The sequence below is a fragment of the Camelina sativa genome, chromosome 11 (assembly GCF_030686135.1).
Source record: "Camelina sativa cultivar CO46 ecotype springtype chromosome 11, ASM3068613v1".
In the NCBI taxonomy this organism is placed as follows: Eukaryota; Viridiplantae; Streptophyta; class Magnoliopsida; order Brassicales; family Brassicaceae; genus Camelina; species Camelina sativa.
In genome coordinates this window covers 30,913,148-30,940,186 of record NC_141890.1, presented here as the reverse complement: position 1 = coordinate 30,940,186, position 27,039 = coordinate 30,913,148, and the positions used below count along the sequence as shown (strand labels likewise).

The 27,039-nt window shown below is 39.2% G+C and overlaps 3 protein-coding genes and 3 pseudogenes across 4 annotated transcripts; 3 read left to right on the top strand and 3 right to left on the bottom strand.

Moving 5' to 3' along the window:
• Positions 1 to 52: 52 nt before the first annotated feature.
• Positions 53 to 7,015, top strand: LOC104724518 (disease resistance protein RML1A-like; annotated as a pseudogene). Its single transcript, XR_015570553.1, has 9 exons — positions 53 to 806; positions 928 to 1,115; positions 1,185 to 2,031; positions 2,120 to 2,398; positions 2,477 to 4,372; positions 4,528 to 4,694; positions 4,900 to 5,620; positions 6,203 to 6,267; positions 6,755 to 7,015. The product of XR_015570553.1 is annotated as a disease resistance protein RML1A-like (transcript).
• Positions 7,016 to 7,815: 800 nt separating this feature from the next.
• On the bottom strand, positions 7,816 to 8,208 carry LOC147934648 (uncharacterized). Its single transcript, XM_087472721.1, has one exon. It carries the CDS (start codon positions 8,206 to 8,208, stop codon positions 7,816 to 7,818), a length of 393 nt encoding a protein of 130 aa, XP_087328847.1.
• A 571-nt stretch (positions 8,209 to 8,779) lies between these two features.
• On the top strand, positions 8,780 to 10,586 carry LOC104724517 (putative CCR4-associated factor 1 homolog 8 pseudogene; annotated as a pseudogene).
• Positions 10,587 to 11,790: 1,204 nt separating this feature from the next.
• On the top strand, positions 11,791 to 13,183 carry LOC104728452 (putative F-box/FBD/LRR-repeat protein At1g22000; annotated as a pseudogene).
• Positions 13,184 to 15,241: 2,058 nt separating this feature from the next.
• On the bottom strand, positions 15,242 to 16,006 carry LOC147934647 (uncharacterized). The gene has a single exon (XM_087472720.1). It carries the CDS (start codon positions 16,004 to 16,006, stop codon positions 15,242 to 15,244), a length of 765 nt encoding a protein of 254 aa, XP_087328846.1.
• Positions 16,007 to 18,391: 2,385 nt separating this feature from the next.
• Positions 18,392 to 18,829, bottom strand: LOC147934646 (putative transcription factor At2g01370). The gene has a single exon (XM_087472719.1). The coding sequence runs from the start codon at positions 18,827 to 18,829 to the stop codon at positions 18,392 to 18,394; it is 438 nt and encodes a 145-aa protein (XP_087328845.1).
• Between the last annotated feature and the right edge of the window lie 8,210 nt (positions 18,830 to 27,039).

The window sequence follows — 27,039 nt, the reverse complement described above, 5'->3', positions numbered from 1 at the left end:
CCATTTATGAATTTTGCAAAGTTACTTCTTCTTCTTCTTACACTCGTCGTCTCTGGGTAATGTTTTCATCTCTGAGAGCTAAATCTGATTTTCCAATGTTTATTCTCCGAGAATATGGCCAGTGCCGAGTGGTCCTCAACGGCTATTTTAATTTCAACTTTGCAAAATCAAAATTAGCCCAGTGGCAGTGGTCCTCCACCTCGACGACTTTGGGGAGTCATGTTTTTGTATTTTTCCTTACAGTTTCATACAAATTCCTTTGACAATTTCTCTTCCTCTTTTACGGGATTTGTTTCTTCATAACTAAACTAAAACCTTCTTCTTCTTAAATCTCTCTCATGGCTTCTTCTTCGTCTCGCATCAAGAGAAACCATGTGTTTCCGAGGTTTCACGGCCCAGACGTCCGTAGAGGGTTTCTCAGTCATTTACACAATCAATTCGCAAGCAAAGGTATCACGACCTTCAAGGATCAAGGCATCGAGAGAGGCCACACGATCGGACCTGAGCTTGTGCAAGCGATTGGAGAATCCAGAGTCTCGGTTGTGGTTCTCTCGATTGGAGAAGTACGCTTCTTCTAGCTGGTGTTTAGATGAATTGGTTGAGATCTTGAGATGCAAAGAAGCATTTGAGCAGATTGTGATGACCATTTTTTACGAAGTTGATCCCTCCCATGTACGGAAACAGAGTGGAGACTTCGGGAGCGCTTTCGAGAAAACTTGTCAAGGGAAAACTGAAAAGGTGAGGCAGAGATGGATCGAAGCTTTGGCATATGTAGCAACCATTGCTAGGGAACACTCTCTAAACTGGTTTGTTGTTTCTTTTTGCTCAATATAATAAGAAAATGTGTGTTTTTTTTTTTAACCTGTCTTCATCAATGTTTCAATGGTGAAGTTTCTATAATGTTAATTTTATATTCCTTTTGGTTAGGGATGATGAAGCGGCAATGGTTGAAAAGATAGCCACGGATGTTTCGATCAAACTGAATGTTACACTACTGTCAAGGGATTTTGATATGTTTGGTGGGATGGAAGGTCACTTGACAAAACTGAACTCTTTGTTATGCTTGGAAATTGATGAAGTCAAGATGATTGGAATTTGGGGTCCCGCGGGAATTGGTAAGTCCACCATTGCTGGAGTTATATATAACCAACTCTCTAGTAGTTTTAGATTTAAATGCTTTTTAGGAAACCTCAAGGGGAATTATAAGTACATGATGGGTGTTGATGACCATGATTCCAAGTTGTGGTTGCAACAACAACTTCTGTCTGAGATTTTGAGCCAAAAGGATATGAAGATACATCATCTAGGCGCAATAAAAGAATGGCTTCAAGATCAAAGAGTGCTCATCATTCTTGATGATGTAGATGATCTAGAGCAATTAGAGGTTTTGGCTAAAGAAACTTCTTGGTTCGGTCAGGGAAGTCGGATCATCGTTACCACAAAAGATTAGAAGATTTTTAAGGCACATGGGATATTAACGATATCTACCATGTTGAGTTTCCATCCATGGGAGAAGCTCTTGAGATCTTATGTCTCTCTGCTTTCAGACAAAGTTCTATACCAGATTGTTTTGAAGAGCTTGCATATAAAGTAGCAAAGCGTTGCGGTTATCTTCCGTTAGGCCTTTGTGTCGTGGGTTCATCTTTGCGTGGGGAGAGCAAGCACGAGTGGGAACTTCAATTATCTAGGATCGAAACTAATCTTGATAGAAAAATTGAGGACACATTACGGGTGGGAAATGACAGATTGTCGAAGAAAGATCAATCTCTATTTCTTCACATTGCATGCTTCTTCAACTACAAAAGTGTCGATTACGTGACAATTATGCTCGCTGACAGTATCTTGGATGTCGAAAATACGTTGAAGAGTTTAGCTGTGAAATCTCTTGTGCATATTGATGGCTGGAGAGTGATGCACTCTCTACTACAAAAATTGGGTAAGCAAATAGTTGCTCAACAGTCTGGCGAGCCGGGGAAACGTCAGTTTTTAATTGAGGCCGAAGAGATTCGTGATGTACTGAGAAATGAAACAGTAAGTTCGGACATCTACATTCTCTAGAAATTGCCTAATTTTGTTTGTGATATCAGTTTCACCAGTCTTCTTTTGCAATATTTGACAGGGTACTGGATCTGTCATAGGTATATCATTAGATATGTCCAATATGGGTGAGTTCTCTATAAGTAAGCGAGCCTTTGAAGGAATGCGTAATCTTAAGTTCTTACAATTCTACAACGGAAATGTTAGTTTGTTAGAGGACATGGAATATCTACCTAATCTAAGGTTGCTACATTGGGATTCATACCCAAGAAAAACCCTTCCTCCAAAATTTCGACCGGAATGTCTCATTCAGCTCCGTATGCAATTCAGCAAGCTCGAGAATCTCTGGAGAGGAATCGAGGTTGACTTTATTTTATTTTATATAGGTAATGCTTCAACTGCTCAACCTATATATAATATTTTCTCCATTGTTGTGTAGGTTTTTGCAAATCTCAAGGAGGTAGATTTGAGCTCTTCCTATAAGTTGACGAAAATCCCAAATTTTTCCAAAGCTACTAATCTGGAGAGATTGTTACTAATGTCATGCAAAAGTTTGATGGAGCTTCCCACCTCTATTTCGAATCTACACAAACTAAAATTGTTGAAGATGAATGACTGCAAAAAGCTACAAGTTGTTCCAACCAACATCAACTTAGCATCTCTTGAGGAAGTCCACATGAGTGGTTGCTCACGATTGAGAAGTTTTCCAGATCTTTCTAGGAATATCAAAGATCTCTTTCTTGGTGGTACATTGATAGAAGACATTCCTAGACCAGTTTATAGACGTTTGCCTAATCTCTGGTTTCTTGTTATAGGCAGCAGAGCCTTCAAGAGATTAACAGTTATCCCGAAAAGTATAGGGAAGCTAGACCTAAGCAACAGTGATATAACGGAGATTCCAGATTGTGTTTTACGTCTCCTAAAATTGTAGAAAGCTTGTGTCAGTGCAAGGTCTTTCTCTTGCGTTTTTTTTAGCCTCTTTGCAACTAATTGTGTATCGCTCAAAAGTGTAAGTTTCTCTTCACATGAGTATGTAGCAATACTCAACTTCCGCAACTGTTTGAAAATGGATGAAGAATCAAGAAGAGTAATCATACAACCATGGTGTAGTAGTTATGTATGCATACCCGGTAGTGAGATCCCGACAGAGTTCACTCACAAAGCTACAGGAAACTGCATAACTATCCCTACGAGTCTGGGTGGTGAGGGGACTTTCTCAAGATTTAAGGTCTGCGATATAAGTAAAATAGTTTGTCGTTTAAGAAGGAAAGGATGTGTGCTTACTAACCAACTTCAATACTCGGGAATACAGTCTCATTTCCTAACAGAACATCTGTTAATATTTTTTGGGAGATTGTTTATAAAATCCAGATTCCTTGAAGCAGATGGGACTACGAGAGAAATTCTATATATGGACTTCAACTACACAGAGCACTTCGACGAGATACTTGAGTGTGAAGCGGAAGTGACTACAAGCGAAAGTCTATTTGAATTCTGCTGGGTGGGACAAGATGAAAAGATTATCGAGTGTGATGTACAGATCTTGGACTACTCTGAAACTGATAGTAGCAGCAGTGAAGTGGACTATTTTATTGGTGAGAGTAGCAGCAGCGAAATGGAAAACTTTGAAACTGTTGGCAACAGTAATGTGGACTACTTTGGAACTGCGAATAGCAGAAGCGAAGTGGACTACACAGCTTCAAAAATGGACTACGTTATAACTAAGAAAAGCAGCAAAGAGGATTACTTTGGAGCTGAAATTAGCAGCAGCAAAAAGGACTGTTTTGAAGCTGAGAGTAGTAGCAGCAAAGAGGATTACTTTGAAGCTGAAAGTGGCAGCAGCAAAGAGGACTCTTTTGAATCTGAGAGTAGTAGCAGCAAAGAGGATTATTTTGAAGCTGAAAGTAGCAGCAGCAATGAGGATTACTTTGAAGCTGAAAGTAGCAGCAGCAAAGAGGATTACTTTGAATCTGAGAGTAGCAGCAGCAAAGAGGATTACTTTGAAGCTGAGAGTAGCAGCAGCAAAGAGGATTACTTTAAAACTGAAAGTAGCAGCAGCAAAGTGGCTACTTTGTAGCTGAGAGTAGTAGCAACAAAGTGGATTACTTTGAAACTGAAAGTAGCAGCAGCAAACTGGACTACTTTGAAGCTGTGAAGGTCTTACTAGTTGAGAAGATCAAAAACAGTAAACATACAGGTCACTAGAGTTGGTTTACGAAAGTTGGTCTCAGGAAGAAAAATACAAAGATGAATACGACCTACACACTTCTCATGTAATCTCATGAGGCCAAACCAGTCTGAGGATCAGTGGTTAGACCAGACCCCCTGAAAAGAGGTAAGTCATTCCTTAGCTTCCTCGCCATCTTCATGATAGTTTGATCTCATATAAGTAACCTCTTTCTTTAAATATTCCGTAGTAGTCACATTTTTCCTACTAAATAAATACGGATAATATTATGGAATGATACTATTTTCAGTTTTTCACTACAGAGAGTACATAAGCAACGTTCCATGCATTTCCACAGTTCTGTAACACTGGAGAAATAAGCAAGGATAATAATTATAGCTTGTGAAAGTAAGATGGAGGAGGAGAAGCTGAGATGGAGTATAGCTTTGACTGTTGTTGCAAACATAGAAGGGGAACATTCTCTAAAAGGGTTTGTAGTTTCTTTTGGTTCATTATCTTAAAGTGCTTGTGTCTTTCTTAATCGTTGCTTTTGTGGTAAAGTTTTGCTAATTTTAGACACACCAACATGATTTTGGTGGTATTTTTTTTCTTTTTTTACATGATGTTTACTTTTGGAACAACTAAACATATAAAGAACTTTAAGTCTCACCAACAGGATTTTGTTTCTTTTTCAGGTATGATGAGGTTAAGATGATCCAGAAGATTGCCACAGATGTTTCCAACAAACTGAATGTCACACCATTTATGGGTTTTGACGGGTTGTTAGGACTTAAAGGTCACGTGAGAAACTTAACTCTTTGCTATGCATAGTGTGATGAGGCGAAGATGATTGGAATCTGGGGTCATGCGGGAATTGGTAAGACTAACCTCGTTGGAGCTTTATACAACCAACTCTCAACTGATTTTAGACTTAGATGTTTTATGACGAACCTCAAAGGAAATTATAGGGGCATTAGGGTTGATGACTATGTTTCTAAGTTGAGTTTACAAAATCAACCTTTGTCCAAAATTTTGAACCAAAAGGACATGAGGATACTTTACTTAGGTGTAGTAAAAAAGTTGAAGGTGCATTTAGAGTGGGGTATGATAAATTGTTAAAGAAAGATCAAAATCTCTTTAACACATCATAGGTAGTTTGATTTGGGGTAGAAGGAGAAGAACACAACCTACATATTTTGGTACCGCCACATTCTTTGTCTGATGCATATGAGTTTGCTATGTATTTTTTTGCTATGTGAGACTATCATCACTCTATGGGAGAAGAAACCAAATGTTATGAATCAGATTTATGTTTATAGTTGCTACCAGAAAGATCCGAAGATGGCGACCGCAGTCGAGGGTTCTTCGACTAAGAGATGGCTTCCATTTGAAGCTAACCCAGATGTTATGAATCAGGTATTGCTCCATTGTCCCAATTTCTCCTTTATAGTTTATAAAGATTGTCTAAAAGGCAAGGCTATTATTTATCACCTAAGTTTAGGAATATACAAGGCTTAAGAGACTAGATTCTTTAGGTGGAAAGCCAACAGCTTTAACACAATTGATGATCATTGGTAATTGAATATTGTTACTTGGTGTTAATCACCAAGTTGTTTTGAATTAGATCTTTTATGCAATTTAGCTAAGCTGTTACCAACCAAGTTTCAGGATTTTTACATTGCTGGCTTTAGATACTAGATTCTTTAGGTGGAGAGCTAACAACTTTAACTGCAACTTTGGATCATCATTTGAATTTGTTTCTAGACTTAATTCTACATTTCTCTAACTTTTGCGACATGGTGTAGTTTGACTGATCAGAGGCTCAACCTTTCTTGAATATGGTATCTTAAGCTGAATCGTTAAAGTTGTTAGCTTTCCACCTAAAGAAAATGGTATCTTAAGCCGAATTGTAGATAGTATTATATACAGTTTTTTTTGCATTTGTTTTCTAGACTTCGTTTTATCTTTCTCTAAGTTTTGTGACATGGATTTTTACAGGAGGATACGTTGTGCATCAACATAAATTGCCGAATTACGTAGTCCCTGATCTCACCGGGTTTAAGGTTTGTCATTTCACCCTCTAAACTCTTTTGTTCCTTCTGTCTGTGATTCCTCCATTATGTTGATTGCATCTTGACTGAATGTGAGAACCAAACATTAGTGAGAAATCTTCTTACAAGTCGTATTGGTCGAAGCTCACTAGGTTTGTGATCCTGATAAATCTTGTCGTTTGTTGTAAGTTTTTGTGTTAGGAAACCTGTAATTTCTTGCTTACTTAATGCAATAAGCTTCCTAGTGTTTAATTTAGCTCTCCTGAAAAATAAGTAGCCGAGAGTATGTTGCTTTCATCGTAATTGAACATGAGAACCAAAACATTAGTGATATCCTCGTAGAAAACTTCTTACAAGTCGTATTGGTGGAAGCTCGTTAGGGGTATTGATCCTGATAAATGTTAAGTACCTGAAATGGGTGGGGATGCTTACTTAATTACATTAAGCTTGTTGTTGTGTGATTCGGCTGCTCTACTAATGAATATCTATTTGGTTACAGCTGAAACCATATATATCTCAGTGTCTTATACAAGTGAACACAAACTAGTCAACCGAAGCTTCCAAGTAACCATCAGGAGATAGAGTAAGGGGAGTGGGAAGCTGCTGCAGACATAATGGAAGGGAACGAATCATCTGGCATAATAGCAGTATAAAGAGTCACTTCTAATATGAGTGTGAAGCTTGCAAACACTAGTAGTCAGCATAAGTTGTATATGTTATTGTTACTATTAGTAGATTAATAAACGTAAGTTGATCACTATGAATCAGTACTGAAACAGAGTTGAAAACAGAGGATACTTGTCATGCGTTATGCAAAATCCCATATAAGTAAACATGTATGAAAACTTCATTAGGCATCACAGTTTTTAGCAAGAAAGAACTACACAATGTGTATATTTCGAAAATAATAGACAAGATTGGTTGAATTAAGATATAACAACAACAACAACAACAAGACATAAGATTGTTATAGCTACCAAATAAAAGAGATGCTCCTAAACAAAAAGTACATAAAAGGCTTTTTGCAAATTAATACATGTTGTGTTCATTCTTCAACTGAGATTCTTGAAGTAAGGCTGAGAAATCCTGATTGTTGAGATTTGATGCAGAGACTGGGATCATTGAGATTTTATCTAAAACGAGATGTCATTGCAACCATTCATCTTAATTAATATTAAAAAAAAAAGTTTATTTTTGGACTTTGGCTTCTTAACATGTGAGTCTTTGTCGACCAAAGAAAACATGGTAAGTCTTTTATTATTATTTTTTTTTACAACAAAGGACAAGGTTGACTCAAAAGAACCACTTCGTAGGGACATTATTTATATAGGTAACTAAATGCGGAACCTTGCGAACTTTTCGCGCTAGATTATCCGCTTTACCATTCTGAGTTCGTGGGATGTAGACTAACGAGAAAAAAGCAAATTCCTCCTTGTCTGCCTGTATGTCCACCAAATAAGGCATAAAAGCTGGCCACTCTGCAGGCGAAGACACCATCTTCACTAAGTTGGAGCAGTCGGTGAAAAAGATTACAAATTAATTATTTGTCCAAATCATACATCACATAGCCCAGACAAGGGCTTCGATCTCGGCATGAAGAGGGGAAAGGTTACGGCGAAGGTTGGCTGCTCCCATAGTGGGGGCATCACCCCAGGACGACGTACAAAACCATCCTCTACCCGCATAGCAATTCGTTTCTTTCCAAGAACCATCAACAAAACAAATATAACTCGAAAGATACCTAAGAAACCCTACTCCCCGGCTTCTGCCGGGAACACCTGTGCCAGGATTTTCTGGTACTAAAACCATGTCCTCTGACTGAGCCAGAGCCCATGCTTTTGCCTCATCCTCTGCTATCCGCAGGATGGCAAGAGGATTCGAATCCAGATTACTGAAAAAGTTTATCATTGCGGGCTTTCCAAATAAACCATAGGATCCAGGGAAAAACCGCATGTGTTGGAACAACCGTAAACCTCCAAAAAAGGAAATCCAAAACATGGTAAGTCTTATTACACATTTACACTAAGCTAGTAATGAAATATGTTGGAAAATAGGTTTAATTGATTAATTCAGTTTTGATTTTAGACAACAACAAAAATAGTAATCTGAGTTTGTAGCATTGTTTTTATTAGGTTGAGTTTTATGTCTTGTGACACTCAAAGTGATGACATATATTGAGAAAATGGTTTGATTAACTTTTATATCTTTTAATAACCAAAACAAAAATAAATAAAGATGTCCAAAATTCCATAATGGAAAAGAAATTCTCTAACTGTGATAACCAAAAAAATAAAAAGTTCCGAACCTCTCTATCTGTTTTTGTAAAAGAGAAATTGGTATTCATGTAATTATCAGAAAAAAATAATTCAAACGGTCATATAAAAAGGAATAATAAAATCAATAATACTGGAAAAAAGGAAATTTTCCTTTTTTCCAAAAATACTAAAACTATAAGTATTGTTGTTCTCTTATTTTTGTTTTTTCACACGCTCTTATTACTATACCAACAAAAAAAAAAACAGAGATGACGATGAGTACGATGAAAAATTGGCGTGAGATTTGGAGGTCGAATCGTAACGAAGAGATGAGTTCGATCAAAGATTGTCTGAGAAACTACCGTTTTATAGCGTTTGATACAGAGTTTCCAGGTAGTTTAAGGGATACACCGCAACACGCTTCGGATGATCAACGATACACCGACCTGAGTTACAGCGTAGACAGGACGAAACTGATCCAGTTAGGTCTAACTCTGTTCGACAGCAACGGAAGAGTCGATGGAACTTGGGAGATCAACTTCTGTGATTTCGGAGATGCTGAAGACGAGAGAAACGAGAAATCCATCGAGTTCCTAAAACGCAACGGTCTAGATCTGAAGAAGATTAGGGCACAAGGAATTGAAATCGACGGTTTTTTCAATGATCTCTCTTGGATTCTGAAGAGGACGAGGAACATCACTTGGGTGACGTTTCACGGGTCGTATGATATCGCGTATATGTTGAAGTGTTTCACCAGAGGAGAGTCTTTACCCGTGACTCCTGCGATGTTTGCGAAAGCCGTAGCTAGAACCCTCGGCTCTGTTTTTGATCTTAAAGCTATCGCCGGTAGATACGAAGGGCTTGGTTGTCGTTTAGGTTTAGAGCATCTAGCGGATGCGTTGGGACTTGACCGTGTTGGTACTGCTCACCACGCCGGTTCAGATAGCGAATTAACCGCTAGGGTTTTCGTTAAGATGACTAAGATCTTCCCCGATGTGCAAGAGGCTGAAGGCTTTGTTTATGGACTCGGCTATAGAATCATCTCTGATCGTCTAGAGCACAGACAACAACAGATCCACCTTGCCATGATGACCAGATTCTACGGTCCACCTCCACCACCACCGTTTCCGCTACTAACTCCGATCTTTGTTCCTGGGTTTCCTCCTTTTGGTGATTTTGGCTATGGGCCTAGCTTATCTATGTATTAAAATCTCAAGGAAAACACTGCTTAATTAGTCCTTACCTTAACTTTGATGTGTTTAGTGTTAGTCAACAACACATCTCTTCCTGTAATTAGTATTGTCTCAAATTAATGTATCTGTTTGTATCCGATTTTATTTTGATGAAAAGATGAGTTTTTTTGTTTAATTCCACACTTTTGTCTTTCTTTCTTGACAAATTTCTCAGAATCAGTGACTGTTTTCCCTATTAATGAAGTCTCTTTGAGAGCTAAATTTTTTTATAATTATCTCAAGACAAGTTTTGTGTAAGAATTAAGATGGTAGTGAAGCATTAAACAAGACAAGAAGTTTCTCTGCAACCAGATCACTCACTCAGGGTATATATGGTTTCTCCCAATAATCAAGAATACAAATGTGATATTGAGATGATGTGCCATACTTAGATCAAGATCACCATCGACGTCATCACATCAATTAAATAAAGTCCCTGCAGAGTTGACCCACAAAGCTACAGGAAAGTCCAATACCATCCCTCTGTCTTCCGGTGGAAAGGGGACTTACTCAGCATCCTCAAGATTTAAGGCTAGCCTTCTGCTTTCGCCAATCATGGACTACCGAGTTGTTACTATAACTTGCCATCTAAGAAGCAAAGGAGGTGTCTGTCAACCTTAACAGCATTAGCAATTTTGCACGGCTTCCAATAGATATGTGTCCTCGATCTCAATCCGAACATCTATTTATTTTTGAGGGTGACCTATCTGATGAACAAAACAGAGGCCATGAAGTTGATGTTACCATGAATGATATTCTGTTTGAGTTCAGCTGCCAGTACAATGATGACAAGATTATCGAGTGTGGTGTCCAACTCTTGACTGAGGAAGCTGAGACTAGCTGAAACAACAAGGTGGACACCTTTGAACTAAAGTGAACACCTGTATGGACACCTTTGTCACCTCTTCTATTAGGAATCTACACAAACTGGAGAGGCTGGATGCGTCATGGTGCTCTAAGCTACAAGTTATTCCCACCAACATCAACTTAGCATCTCTTGAGAAAGTTGACATGGGTTGTTGCTCGCGGTTGAGAAGTTTTCCAGATATTTCAATCAACATTGAGACTCTCAATGTAACAAACACAAAGATAAAAGACGTTCCTCTGTCAATTGTTGGACACTGGTCTCGTTGTGGGTGGCTTGGTAAAGGTAGCAGAAACCTCACGACATTAACCTCTGTCCACCCTTAAGGCCATCTATGGTGATGTCACCACAACCACTCAATCTGGTGATTACTCTCAACCACCTTCTTTTCATTACTAATCATCTGTGGTGTAGAACCTGTCTCTTAGATGTTTCTTTAGTACATATCTATACATACTAAAGTCATGTCTGTCTATATGTCTCGCCAGTAAGTACTGGTTTTGTCTTAGCTGTGCATTCACAAACTGGTTTTATCTTCTTTCTTCGAAATCCACAAATAATGTCGACAACAACATTTTCAAATATATAATTTTTTTTAAAGAATAGATAATTATTTAAGACTATTAATTACATGTTCGGCTAATATTTTTGTAAAATAGTCTTGTGAATTTAGATTTTTTTTTTCGTTTTTATAATCGAATTGAAAGTTTGAAACTGTTAAGTTGAGATGTGAAGTTGTTAAATAAAGGAGGGTCTTTTGTAATATCGGTAAAATGGAAATCGGAAGATATTAACATTGGTAACAAAATATTGTGTAAATGGAAAAATGGAAGCACAATAATCAAACATATTTTATTTAAATTTAAAAAAGGTAAATACAAAGAAACAGAGAAAGAGAGAATCATAAAAGGATCATACGAACCGTCTAATATGTAAAAGAGAAAAAGAAATGAATTATAAAAAAAAAACACTCTAGTTTATCGGTGTAGTTCTCATTGATGAGAAAAAAGATGATAAGAAACTCAATTGACAGTGCCGAACAATTTGTGAAGCAAAGAACCATAAGCTGTTCGAGATATGGAGTTGAAGATAGGATCAGTGCATTGCCAGACGATTTGCTTGTGAGGATTTTGTCATTGGTTCCAACAAAGGATGCAGTGGCCACCATGATTTTATCAAAACGATGGCGAACTATATGGACGATGGTGCCACTACTTGAGTACACAGAGATCGAAACAAAATCTGTTGGCCGTTTACTTGGCCGTTTATTTCGAAAAACTAAGCGACCACGGTCTATTTGGTGGTTTCTTAACTAGTCATTACGACTCCACAAGGCACCTAGATTAGAAACTTTGGATATAGAACTCGGTCCACATTGTCCTATTGATGCCAACGTTGAGAAGTGGATTGCAAGTGCGGTTGATCGCAGGGTTCGTGAACTAGGGTTCGATCTCATGTGGTCCGCCAAACCTACTAGCTTGCCTAAAAGCCTTTATACATGTGATACGCTTGTAGATCTCAGTCTTTACAACAAGGTTTATGTAGATGTTTCATCTTCTCCGGTATGCCTCCCATCCCTCAAATATCTTGTCCTTGTCTATGTGGTATACAAAGATGAAGATTCTGTTGTTAGGCTCTTATCTAGTTGTCCAATTCTCGAATATTTGTATGTGAAGCGACATAAACAAGACAACGTGACAAAGTTTAGTGTAAAAGTGCCATCTTTAGAGACCTTAAGGTATTTTAATTGGAAACAAAAACTAGAGGATATTGAAGGATCTTTGGTCATAGATTCAGAAAATTTAGAGGAATTCACCATCGGAGATTATTCGACAAACTCATGCTCGATTGAGAACAAGCCGCCTAGCCTTGATAAAGCAGTTATATACTATTATAAATATCCTGATGACAAATTTATGAAATCTCTTTCCTCGGTCAGATATCTCGAGATATGTCTATGCGTTGGAACGGTACTTTTAACCTCCCTTTATTTTTATATTTATTGTTATATATGATCACATTAATTGCCACCAGATTATACAACTTATGTACGTGTTGTGTTCATATTGCAGGTTGCGTGGTGTCACGCCATCAACTTCTCACAGCTTACAGATTGTACAATATGTCCTGACAATTCAGATTGGTTTGAGCCATCAATGTCTTTGCTTCAAAATTGTCCTGAAGTAGAAGTTCTTCTCATTGACCAGGTTTGTGCCTGCACATGCATTTAACAAAAGGGCAGTAAAAGAACTAGCAAACATGTTTAATTGTTGTTTGCTTCCCAGGAACTTCTCGAGAGTGAAGATTTTCCAATTTCGTTCAAGCAACCTGATGATGTGCCTCTATGCTTGTCAACGAAACTCAAGATCTATCAGTGGAAAGAATATAGAGGAACAAGAGAAGAGAAAAAAGTATTAAGATACATCCTTGCAAACTCCAAGTGTTTGAAGAGAGTTGAAATCTCCTTGAAACCAACATGGAAATGAAAAAAAAAGAAGATAACAAAGGAGTTAAAATCCATGTCTAGGATTTTAACATCAGCTCAGCTTTATATTGTTAAATCCGCAATTTTGTGAAACTGGAGGATTCAAGGAGATCGAGTAATTTTGCACGGCTTTAATCAGTTCAGTCAAGTTATTCGCTGTCAGGACATCTGTTCAGAACCCTTGTAACTCAATTTATAACATTTTCAACTTCTCTTTTACTGTGAACCTGAGAGTAGCTATAGTAGCCTAGTAGCAGGATCCACAAGACTTAGAAAAGTTCTCTTCCATAAAACATTTTTAAAAAAAAAAAGAACCACAAGCCAGCCTTACATACGCTAATTCAGAATTCAAAATAACTACGCACTTCCATGGAAATAACTTCAATGACCATAAGTTTTTGTTTTACAGAGAACTCAAGATATATTACTTTACTATTATGACAGCAAACGAAAGAGTATATTCCATTTTGGTCACAAAATACTCAACGTAATTGATACTTACTAATTAGCCGATTATCCAACATAAAATCAAAAAGACAAAAGGAGCAAAAGCATTTAGGGATGTCAAAATGAGTCAAGATTAATGAGTCAACTCAATTCAATTCAACTCATGAACCCTAAGCTACACCCTCTTGTTTCGGTTTACATACAGATTACCACGCCACCTTAGCTTTGTTTCTCTAAGGGATCTCAGTCCCAGACCACCCTCTTGTTTCGGTTTACAAACAGATTCCCACGCCACCTTAGCTTTAGTTGAGGTCATATCAGAGCCGGACCAGAGATACGCAGAGCATAACTTATCAACCTCGTTCAGACATTCCTGAGGTAACCGATAAGCAGACATCCAAAAGCTACAAATACTCCAGAGAACAGAGCTTATAAGGTTCAGTCTCCCCGCATACGAAAGATACCTTGCAGTCCAAGAACCGATTTTCTTTTTAACATGATCAATGAGTGGAAGATAGTCTGCCGCAAATAACTTTCTTGTAACCAGAGGAAGACCAAGGTACCGGACCGGGAGAGTACCCACACCAAGGGGGAATCGTTCAAAAATCGCTTGAGTAACCGTGTCAGTGACACCGGCCAAATAAATTGTGGACTTCTCCATACTAATTTTCAATTCTGAACATTTTCCAAATTCATCGAAAACACTCATCAACCCTTCGATAGAGCGTACTCTTCCATCTGAAAGAAGCATTAAATCATCGGCAAAGATGAGATGAGTGAAACCAATGTTCTTACATCTAGGGTGGTATCCAAATTTTTGTTGACTGGCTACTTTGTCCAACATTTTTGAGAGGACATCCATGGAGATGACAAAAAGATAAGGAGAGAGAGAGCATCCTTGCCGTAACCCACGAGAGCTCTGAAAGTAACCAACCAAGTCACCATTAACTTGCACAGAGAATGAAGCAGTCGTAACACAGAGCATGATCCAGTGAACAAACTCCTGAGGGAAGTCCATAACCGTGAGAACATGACGTAGAAAGGACCATTGGACCGAATCAAATGCTTTAAAGATGTCGATTTTAATGGCACAACGGCTGGAAAGAGAGTCTTTGTGATAATCCTTCACAAGCTCAGTAGCTAGGAGGACATTCTCGATAAGCAAACAATCTTGAACAAAAGCAGACTGGTTGGCGGCAATGAATTTTGGCAACACGCATTTCAGCCTGTTTGCTAAGATTTTGGAGATAACCTTATACAAAACATTACAGCAAGAGATTGGACGATAATCCTTCATTTCAATGGCCTCCAACTTCTTTGGTATAAGAGCGAGGATTGTTGAGTTGACTCCCTTTGGCAAAAAACCTTTTTCAAAGAAGGATTGCACAGACAGCACAAATTCACTCCCGATAATGCTCCATGCAGACTTATAAAACTCACAAGTAAAACCATCAGGACCCGGAGACTTGTCACTTGGCATAGCAAACAGGGCACTCTTGACCTCGTCGGCAGTGACAGACCGAGAGAGCAAGGTTTTATCCGCAGTGGAACAACGTTACGACAACAACCCTTCTAGAAAACTCGTTGACACCTCCTCATAATCAGATGGGAGGAACTGTAAGAATTCCTGGAAAAAACGCTCTGCCTCAGCTTTAATCTCCTCTGTGTTCTTAGTCACAGACCCGTCAGGTAGTTTGATCTCTCAAATCAAATTGTTCGCCTCCCGTAATGTAGCAGCCCTGTGAAAGGTTTTATTATTCTTATTACCTATCTGCAACCAAAATAGTTTGGATTTCTGCTTTAAGAACTGTTCCTCTAACTCAGAGATCCACTCCCACCGGTTATACGCTACAGTTTCTGCTTCCATGGCTGCAGGTGAGGGATGCATCATATTTTGTTCCTGTTTTTGACAAAGGTCCTCATGAGCTACCTTCGTCTGCTTGACCAGATTTCCCATTATGTCTTTAGCCAACCTGCGTAGAAGCGGTTTCAACGCCTTCAACTTCTTGGAGAAACGAAACATTGTAGAAGTGGACATATGGAGCAGAGAAGTGTCTCTCCAAAACTCTTCAAGGAGAGGTTGGAATTCTTCTAGCTTTGTTATCGCATTAACAAATTTGAAGGGCTTATGACTACGAGCAGAAACCAATACATCAACGTTTAGTTGGACTCGACAGCGGAGGTGATCAGAACATCCGCCTGACTCGAAAGTACAGTAGGAGCTAGAGAAAGATTGCCGCCACACATCATTGACCATAGCTCTGTCCAACTTCTTGGAGATGAGACATGTTTGACGTTTATTGCACCAAGTATACAGTGGACCATGCGCTGCCATATCAGAGATAGAACCATAGTTTACCAGTCCCTGAAAGTCTCGCATCCCTGAAGTAACCATGGGATGATCTACCATTTGTGAATGCTCCAAGATATCAAGTGTCTCATTATAATCACCCAGTAGTAACCACATCTTATTACGAATAAGAGGAGAGTCAACATGATCACGAAGCTCACCCCACAACACCTTCCTATCCGCCACAGTATTAGACGCATAGACAAAGGAACAGAAGAAATCCTATGTCTGGTTAGGTAGCTTTACTGAGCAGGTGATAAGCTGCTCACTATTGTAGAACGGAGTCACCAAAACATCACTCCTCCACATCACCCAAATACGACCACGCGAATTAAACTCGTAATTTGTAAGTATTGACCAATTCTTAAACATCTTCCTTCCCAACCTAGAAACCTTTCTCTCTTGCACTCTGGTTTCTAGAAGGCACCCAAACTGAAACTTATTCTTCTCCACCCAATTCTTTATAATGGAATGCTTAGTTGATTTATTTAGACCCCGGACATTCCAAAAGAACCCTGACATAATTAACGCTTACGGTACCCCTTCTTACTCTGATTTCAAGCAGAAGAGTTGGGAATGACTTTGTGTGTTGTCTTTGAGTCTCTAGGCAAAACCAGACGTAAAGGAGGATCCACCAATGGTTTAGAGAGCTTTGAGGTATTCCCCATAGTCCCCTTCCCATCCACAGCAGGTTCGCCTCCCACAGTGGAGGAGTCCTCCAAATCAACCTTCGCATCCCCCATTGTTTCCTTAGTCACCTGAGGGACCGCCTCCTCACCTTCCTCATCTTGATCTTCCTAACTAAGAGCCGAATAAGATTTTGATAAGCCGGACATATCACCAGACTTAGGGAGATTTTGTCCCTGCATCGGACTGCGACTGGTTTTAGGCGGAGTGGTCCATCCTGCATCCTCTTCAGGATGAGACGGACTGGCACATGGTGGGGATGCTATCTCTTGATGTGGTTCCTTTAACAAAGTTGCAGAGGTACTCACAGTCACAGATTCAGCTATCAGTGGTAAGACACTAGTAGCCGCCTGTTCCACTGTGATAATAGACCCTGCAGTATTAGCAAGACATGAAGTGTGTAGATGTCCCCACTTCTGACATCCAGTACACCGTGGAGGCAACCAAGGGTAGGAGTACTGAACAACAGCATCTAGTTCACCTTCCTCTTCACCCGCTAAGACGTACTCTGAAGGAAGTGGTGCAAACGAACCGGAGTTCACCTTCAACAAGGATTTGAGCCTCATCTTCAACAAGGATTTGAGCCTCATCAAAGCTTGCACAGGCTTCAGTTTTCGGGTGCAAACGAACCGGAGTTCCCACCGCACTAGCCAAGAACTCCAAACCTTGTTCAGAAAACATGGTTGGGGGAACTTTCTTTAATGTCACCCATAGATTGACCGATCGCATTTCCGGTTGCACCTCCTCCGCAAATGGAGACCACTAAGAAACTAACATTGGAAGACCCATTATATTCCACATACATCTGTTCAGTGCTCGCCTCCTCATCACCTTATCCCCAATTCGAAAGTTAACCGTCGAGGCATTGACCTAAAAAACGTCAATCATAGTTGTCTTAATCCCCAACTGCCAGATCTTATTGACAATCATATGTATTTTACCCACATGGGGAGCCTTTTCATTGAGAAACTTGCCAATGAGGAAATCCTCCCAAAATGGTTTTACCCCGCACAAAACCTCTTTCGGAACGACCACTCGACCCTGTCCATTCACCTCTTCAACCACAAACTTCTGCTTTGTAAAAACATGCTTTTTTGCCACACGGAGCCATGGTTTATCAACCACCGGAGCACCCGCAGACAACCTCTTGTCAGCATCCCCAGTCACCTCAACAACCACTGGGAGAGTAACATTTTGCTTACTCCCTATCCTCAGATCCAAAGTGCCACCATCCTCCTCTCACACTACACCACCACCAGTAGGGACCGGAGCAGCCGCCGCCGGTGTAGCTTACGCGAGAAAACCTAAATCGCTTTTTTTGTCGCCCTAGCCACATCAGCTTCAAAAACCTAAATCACTTTCAGATGTCAACATTGTCATATTATCATCATCATCATACTTTCATAATCATATTAACATCATCATCATCATGTCAACATATATATCATAGTCAACAACATGATGTCATCATCATCATCTTATAATTTATATTAAATATTAATTAATTTCTATTGTAATTAATTATAATTATTTTATATTAAATATTAATTAATTTATATTGTAGTGGGTCAACCCAATTATTCATCTAACTCATTTAACTAAATGGATTCATGGGTTGATCCATCCCAATTATTAAATGAGTTGAGTCAGCTCATAAACTCATTTAGCTTTTAACTCATTGGATAATGAGTTGAGTTAGGTTGGGTTAACCATTTTGACACCCTACGCATTTTAGATTACATTATGTCTCTCTATCTAGAGATATTAAGAGATAGAAGAAGTCAGCTCACTTAGAATCTCAGCCTTTAGTAAGAATCATTTCATCTCATCAGCTTTCAATAACTTGAATTTCTCCTGGAGTCTTTTCTTTGTCTTGACAGGAACCGACCTCAATTTTGCTTTTATAGCTTCTTCATCAACTGTCACACCACCCAAACTTGTAAGCACGCCAAGGAGAAAATATTGTTCCAACCAATCACCATCATCATCAACCATCATCTCATCATCCTTCCTCTCAGTAGTTTCCCAAATCTCCTTAGAAAGTGCCAAACACATGAGGTCATGAGGCTTTGTAAACGAGGCCTCACCACCGTTCTTCATTTTGTTGATAAATTTGTTCCTTAACCACCAGATTTTGGTTCTGAACTGCTTTAGATTCTTCACCTCGAAGCTGAATGAGCTTTTAATACTGTTGAAAAACTCATTCAAGTCTTCGGAAGCACTTCTTCCCGCCGTGCTCTTGTAGTCGATCATTCCTTGAAGCAAAAGAATCTCATCTTCCTCACTCCAAACTCTCTACCACACTGCTTTCTTCGCATATCCACTCTCACTCTTTGCTCTTTTGGATGGATTCTCCTCAGTTGAATCAGCAACGACAACAACATGAGTTGGCTCAGACTCAGATCCCAAATTAGATCCAGACTCTAAAACTGAGCTGGCCACAACCAGAGCAGAAGCACTCTTAAGTGTTTCGTATTATTTTTCTCCTTCAGATTTCGACGGATCCTTCGTCGGAGATTGAGACTGGCGTTTCTTCGTTGTGGCCATCGGATTTTCGGAAGCAAAGAGAAAGAACGACTGAGAAATTTTTGCATCGCGTAAGGGTTTTTTTTTCTTTCCTTCTTTTATGATTTTATCGTTTTGTTCCACCCGAGTAATCCGTCACAAAGGATAAAACGAAAAGGTTAAATTTGAGTCTGTTAGATTGATTTTAATCAACGGTTCATATTAAAAGTAATGTGATGCTCACTTTAAGCAAGCTTAGCCAATGACGTTAACATTTATATCCCTTTGATTCACACGGATCCGTGTGATCTCTTTTCATTTGGTCTCGTTTATGTCTATTTTGTTAGGGACGCTTCCAAAATTGGACCTCTAACGAGTCAATTACAACACTAGATCCCTATTTTTCTATCTCCAACATTTGCCACTTTCTTCCTACTAAATCTTCGGCCATCATTATATTCACACAAATGCTATTATTTCTGATTTATTTGAATTTATTGCGAAAATGATTATTACATCTATATCCTCATCTTCTTCTCTTATTTACGGTTGTGCCATCGCCATCAATTTTTCAACAACCATGAACAACCAAATTTGAAGCTCTTAATGCTTCCACAACCCAAATTTGTGACCTTAAATAACACACAATGATATGAAAACTTCATTTTCTTCCATCTCCTCTCCATTTTTTAATCCAAAAAAATTTGTAAATGCGTTCATCTTGTTATATGTCGTGCTTATTGGATAATGATTAAATTGGTGTTGGGTTTCTTCCATGGTGACTAAAGACGACGTCCTCGGTGCTTGACATTGCGAAACAACCACTGTAAGGTTATTTTCCGGTAGATTTCGTGATTTTCCTTGTGTTTTTGTCGAATTTAGACTTCATTTGTTAGTCCAACCGTCATCATATCATGTAAAGTCTACAATGTGGTCAGTTTTGCAATTACAAATTTATCGAGTTTCGAGCCCGCATACTGAAATTTCAGTCTCCTTAATTTTATTTGAAAACAAAAAAATATGATTTAGACTGCATTATAGTCTTTCCGTCGGACACTTCGTTTGCAGTCTACTAAGGTGTATTTTTGCAATTGACCAAAATCTTGACTTTTTAGTTATGACTGCCGGACTAAGTCTTCAAACGATAATAAAAGAGTAGACTTCTATAGTGACTATTTTTGGGATTGACCGTAATATTATTGATATAAAATTAATCAGTTGACTGCAAAAGAAGTCTACTAGTTAATTAAATTAAAATGATGGTCAACCCCAAAGATGACCAAAGTAGACTGCTAACGAAGTCAACGTATCTGGAGACTTCTTACGTAGTCTACGTGGTGTAAGTCAAACTTAGTCAATTGCAAAACTAACCACGATGAAGTTTACTTATTCTTGTTGACGGATAGATGAAGTCTACTTGTTAGACAGAAGTCTACTGTAAAGTCAATGGGTTGGTCAATTACAAAAATAACCAGAGTAGACTGTTACTGAAGTTAACATGATGAACTTCCCATTGAAGTCTAATTTGTTTTATGTATTTAATTGCAAAACTGACAAAAAAATTAACAAAGGAAGACCACAAAAGAAGTCAACCGTTTCTGGTAGACTTCGTCCGTTGTCTGCTTTGTTAAATTGTAATTGCAAAAATAGACCACAAAAAATAGACTTCATTTGAAGTTATCTGCGTATAGTCTAGTTTATATCTACCTGTTTGACGTCAACATGAAGTCCGCAGAATTTGAAAACCAAATTATTGCAAATTGGTGAATAATTTTTAAGATTTTCTTGTTGTATTCTTTGATATATGTTATTTACTTGCCTCTGTATGTTTTTGACATGAATCCATATTATACATATGGAGAAATCAAGTTTTTGGTTTTCATAGGCAGTTAGGTCATTAAATTAGACTAATTTTGGAAATCTAAGTGTTGGAGTTATCTGTGAAGTCTGTATAATTGAAATAGTGTTTAATTGAAATTTATAAAATTTTCTTTTTGATTTTTTAGCTCATTTGTTTTGTATCGGTTATGTACTTGCCTCTGTCTATTTTTTCATGATAATATATTATACTTTTGGATCAATCATGTTTTTGGTTTTGTTAGGTAATTAGGTTATTGATTTAAGACTTCTATGGATAGTCAGCTATGTAATGAGTATTTGACTTGCTGCTTACTCTTTCAGGTAAATGGCGCAAATACCTATTGTTTTCGGAGTATGGGTGACGAGAAATGGGTCTTGGCATTTTGACATGGATGGACGCAAAGGTGGGAGAATGTTTTTTTTTTGCGACATGGTTGTACATACGCTGAGCTTCTTGAAATGGTTGTAGAAGATTATCTGATTGACAAAGAAACAGAGATGGTTCAGTTATCGTGTCCCTTAACAGAGATGATGCTTCATCAATTGCCCCAAGATACCCCTCCTGTCTATGTCACAAATGATAGATCAGTTCAGAACTTGATAGATTTTAGTAGTAGGAATGTTGTTTGCCTTTGCGTCTCTACGCGATGCATGGATGGACAGCCGGTTAAGGAATGTGTTAATGATATAAACAACTCTCGTTCTGTTGACGATGGGGAGCCAACAAATGAATTTGGTGACGATGTAAATCCAGGTGCCGATGAATGTGTAGAAGAATGTCAAGAAGATCTCCATGATACTACATATGAGAAGCCGAAAGATGTTGATGACATGGATTTCGATTACAGTGAGTACGGGAAATTTGAAGATGAAGATGACGATGAAGATGGAGATCACCTGAATGTAGATGCTGAAGAAGGGAAACCATTTGTTGGTGGTATTCATGGACAGTTAAATAATCCTTGGATAGACCAACTGAAAGTAGTTCAATGCTTTCCATGCAAAGATGATGTCATAAGAGAGGTGCGTTTGACCGCTGTTATGTTAAAATTCTCTTTCAAAATATAGAAGTCTACAAAGTCTCGGTTGGTGGCAATATGCTCTGTGCCAGGATGCACGTGGAGGGTCGTGGCCATTGTGAAGAATGATCCAAGCACTTTTTGGGTCAGCAAATATCTGAACGTGCGTACATGTTCTATTGTGGACCGCGTTGCTCACCGTAAGCGTTGCACCCCCAAATATATTGGGAGGCTTTTTGTCGACCGGGTAGGAATAGTAGACGGTGTTGTCCCACAACATATCGAAGATTCAATGAGGACAATGTTTGGCATGACATTGGATTATGCAACTTTGTACAGGGCTTTACAATATGCCTTGGAATATGTGAGAGGACACACCGAATCTGGATACACGAAGTTGCCTTATTGTCTTAGAAAAATAGAGCAGTCATACCCATGAAGTATCGTTGACCTTGTTGTTGATGACGAGCATAGGTTTAAGTACCTTTTCCTATCTTTCGATGCTTCAATCCATGGTTTCAATTACGTGAGGCGAGTTATTGTGGTTGATGGGACCCATCTCACCGGAAAGTATGAAGGTGTATTGCTAGTCGCTTGCGCACAGGATGATAACTTTCAGATATTTCCGTTGGCTTATGGAATTGTCGACTCAGAGTGTGATGCTTCATGGGATTGGTTTTTCACCAAATTAAGTGAGTGTATCTCGGATGAATATCCACTGGTAGTAGTTTTGGATAGGTGCAGTTCAATTGCTAAAGCATGTCGCAATGTTATGCCATGGGCAACACGAGGGATATGTTACTACTATCTCCAACAAAACATAATTTCTAATTTTCATGGGAAGCAACTGATGTACTTGGTGAAAGGGGCAGCATATGCGCATATGCATGTTGATTACAACCGCTACATGGCTTCCCTTACTAACGTAAATCCGGCCCTTGCAGCGTACTTGAATGAGGCAGATCCAACTTTATGGTCTAGGGTTTACTATCCAGGAGATATATACAACATCAAGACTAGCAACGTTGCGGAATCCATCAACTCCATACTTAAGAAAGCCGAAGGTTATCCCATCACATATCTCATTGAGTTTATTACGAGAGGATGCACTTAGTCTGACAACCACTTTTAGTCGGGGTGTTGAGTTCTTATTGGCCGTAAGGGAGCATTACGCAGATATGATGATGGTTGAACGCATTGATGGTTGGCATTTCTACGTTAGGGGTGGGCAACGTGATTGTTTGGTTGACTTGGAAGCAAAATCTTGTTCATGCGGGGTGTTTGATGTTGGGAAAATACCGTGTTCACATGCAATTAAGGCTTCCAAGTCAAGCGGATGGCATATGTCTACCGTAGTCGAAGCTTACTATAGAAAAGATTATGTCTATGCGTCGTACGCGGCTAACATCATGCCCAATGTCGAGCACGATCCAATTGGGTCAGATATCTGATGTATACCTCCCATACTGAAGCGGAAGGCTGGTAGGCAAAAGAAGTCTTGTTGGCTAACATGGCTAGAACTGTCATGTAAAAAGGGGACCAAACCGAGGAAGTCTCATAAGCAATATGCTTGTTCAAAATGCAGGCAGCATGGACATACTCGACCTCATTGTGTAAGTAACAATCCCACCTGATACATTTTTAACGTTTTGTATTTGATCGTCGGTTACACTAACGAGTATTTGTTAAAGATAATACTCAGAAGATTACGCATCATCAGAAACAGGAGGAGTTTTGAATCTAAAGAGGAACAAAGGGACTTTCTTGAGGGTGATCATTTCTTCAAGATCTCTGTGTAGCGATTACTCGGGAAAAGAGTAACTTGGGCCTAGTAGGGAAGAAGGAAAGGGAAACGTGGATCGCCACAAGCTGCAAACAGAGCGAGCATGAATTACATCGAAACAGTTCTCCTCTAAATGCTTGGAGATAACAAGGAGTGGGAATTTTGGTTCGGAAAATAACTGAAATGATTGGGCCGGTTCAAATCACGTGAAGTCGGTTTTTTATCTGGGTTTTCCAATGAGATCGAGACGGACAATGTTTTCAATTAGAGCTCAGCTGGCCAATCAGGCACGCGGGTCAGGTTCAGGTTGTTGAAGACGGCGAGTAGAAGTTAACTTCATCGTGAAGTCATCTGGAATTTCCGCAGAAATAATTTGTCTTTGTAATATTTTTAGGGATTATCCCACGTGTTCAAGTCGACATTATTAAAGACTAGTACTTAACTATCATTTACTTGTAAGACCATTTTATGATACTCCTCTTCTTAACCAAGCACCATCAGCTAGAGAATGATGAGTCAAATTTTGGGGTCAGTTTCTGATACAAATTCGCAAATACAAATTACTGGGCCAATCTGCAACTACTGTGGTAGATCGAGGATACTTTTGAAATCATGGACAGATGAAAATCCGGGTCGAAATTTCTTCAGAGGCACTGTTCATGGGTTTTCCCATTGGTCAGACGCAGAACCATCACGTGGTTGACAAATGCGGAGCTTATTGGATGCGAGGGATGAGATCCGTCGGCAGAGAGAAGAAATCAAGGTACTTAAAGAATTTATAAGAGAAATGAAATAACAAGTTGTTAACGGTTTGGTGAACTTTGGGGTGGTTAACAAATATGAGGAAGACAAGAAGAAGTTTCAATGTACACTCTTTATGGCAGCCAATGAAAGGGAAAAATTGCTTCGACAATTCTTGGTTTTGTCTTGGATAGGGTTCATTGTTGTCATGGCCATGTGTCTTGGGATGTGTATGAAGTAGGATGCAGAAGAAGTCTCTTGGTTACCTTCAATCATATGTCTACTAAGCTTTTGCTATACGCTACTTATGTTTACTAAGTTTTCGTTGTACGCTACTTGTCTTTTTTTAAGTTTTTTTTTTGGCCATCGACACTCTTTCACCCTGTTTTAAGCTTAACTTTTGAAGCTATATATATGTAACGAGTGACAGACAGCCAAAAAATACCAATATCCCACATACAAATTCTTAACCAAGTACAATCATCCTTATACATTAGAGTTTTAAAAGGAGGATCCCACAAAAAATATCAAGATCCCGCCCATCATCAGAGTTTAATCAGAGTAGGAACCCACCCACAAAATTGAAAGATCCCCCAACAGAAACAAAACATCATCCTAATGAGTCATACATAACTAAAACAAGAGTTTAAGTCTTTCAAACAAAGTTTATAGTCAGTCCCGGATTGGGGGAGGATCATCGAGCCCAAATTCGTCAATGTAGTTCTCCTCATTTGGTCCACAGCATTCAATCTCGTGAAATATGTCACAAGCCATCTTCTCCCTTATCCATGTGATGTTTGCATCGCACAAAGTAGTAGGAAAGGTTATCCCAAGTGCATGACATTCTATGTACTTCAAAGAATACACACCACAGTCACATGGCTTCCTGTTCGGAGGCACTCCCTTTATAACCCGCTCATGAGTGAATTTCTCATACGACCACATTTGCTTGTGGTCAGGGCTGGCTAACTCCCGCAGCACGTAGGGAACCAACACGGTAATAGGCTCAATGGCAGATGCAAGCTCTTCGTCGTTGGTGACACTCGGGATGCTATCCCAGACGACGATGTGTCTCATGGGAATAGAGATCCACAAAGCAACCCAGTGCGTCGACTTCACGTTTAAAGGCGCGTATAAGTCGTCCACTTCCAGACCCCATTGTGTGTTAGTCTGAGCATACGGTGGATACTCTCATGCGTGGTAGCTGAAGGCACCGGCCGGCAACAGTTTTCCAGATCCATTATCATGTGCCTCAGAATTGACAAAGTCAAGGTACTTCGTTGTCCACAAATGAGTGAACATAGCGTCTAGGAAAGCCACTCTACGCGTTCTAAACCTCTCAGGATGTTGTGCGTGTTGATGTCTCAATAGATTAAACACTGCATCCATGTGTTGGATAACGACATGGATTTAAAACGAATTTATATATTGAAGACTGACCCGAAGTTTTCTAGTATACTTGAAGAAGAAGTTTTCTAGTAGACTTACCGAATCTCGTAGCCACACTGTTCTTGTTTGCAGTTCGTACCACCAAAGACAACATCGGGATTTCTCTGGGACCTTGTTCTTGAACGTCCTGCGGATGAATGGTTTGGAAACATATAAGTTACTAGAGTTACGAAAAATAGAATTTTTGAAACATACCATAACAGTTAGTAGACTTACGGATCTTTCTTTTAGAAAACAAGCAAAACCTTCTTCAACTCATGGTCTGCTTTATCAAAAGGATTGTACACTGATGTAGCTGACTTACCACCCATGATATTCTTGGCTGTGTTATCACCAACGAATGGAGAACGTTGACTTGACGCCAACCTCTTTACCCTTTCAGCCTTGTCATGTGCCGCAATCCTAGCCGCTTCCTTCTTTAGTTCTTGTTTCTTGGCTCTAGCAGTCAAGTCGGCAGCTGTTGGGATTTCCGTGCAAATAAACACAGGTGGTTCTGACTCAGTGTCAGATGATTCAGAGCTGACTACCTTTGGCACCTTCGTATCCGTACGAGTAACAGTCTAATAATATTAAAGTTCCAACATATGTTTAAAAGTCTCGAATACAACAAACAAAGACAACACGGATATAGAAGTCTACGTCACATAAGGAAGTCTACTTCACATAAGGAAGACATCACTTGTTATTATGTCTGCGAAAATGACAACTTCTGGAAGTCTATTTTTTCTTCGCCTTGTACCTGGTATTGTGATTGTGAGGGATCATAGTAGGAAATTGCAAGTGTTCAGAACTAACCATATCCGTTTTTTGAGTATCAGGCTGCCTGAGTGTTCTTATGTTCCTTTGATAAAGGATCAGCCTCTTTCGTACCAGTAGCTGCATGAGAGTCCTTATGTTCCTTTGATATATGATCAGCCTCTGTCGTACCAGTTACATCTCCCTTCATTTTGGTAAGATCCGAAGCCAGGTTTTCAATCTTCTCATTCAACATGTCAAACCGAATATCGCAACTGTTGAAACCTTCCTTCATCTGATTGAGCAGAGCTGATCCCAACATGCCGAGCTCATCTTTAATAGAATCCAAAATGTTGAAGTCCAAGTCAGTC

Coding starts and splice junctions, on each gene's coding strand:
- LOC147934648 (XM_087472721.1), bottom strand. CDS start 8,208: ATGCGGTTTTTCCCTGGATCCTATGGTTTATTTGGAAAGCCCGCAATG.
- LOC147934647 (XM_087472720.1), bottom strand. CDS start 16,006: ATGTGGTTACTACTGGGTGATTATAATGAGACACTTGATATCTTGGAG.
- LOC147934646 (XM_087472719.1), bottom strand. CDS start 18,829: ATGATCGACTACAAGAGCACGGCGGGAAGAAGTGCTTCCGAAGACTTG.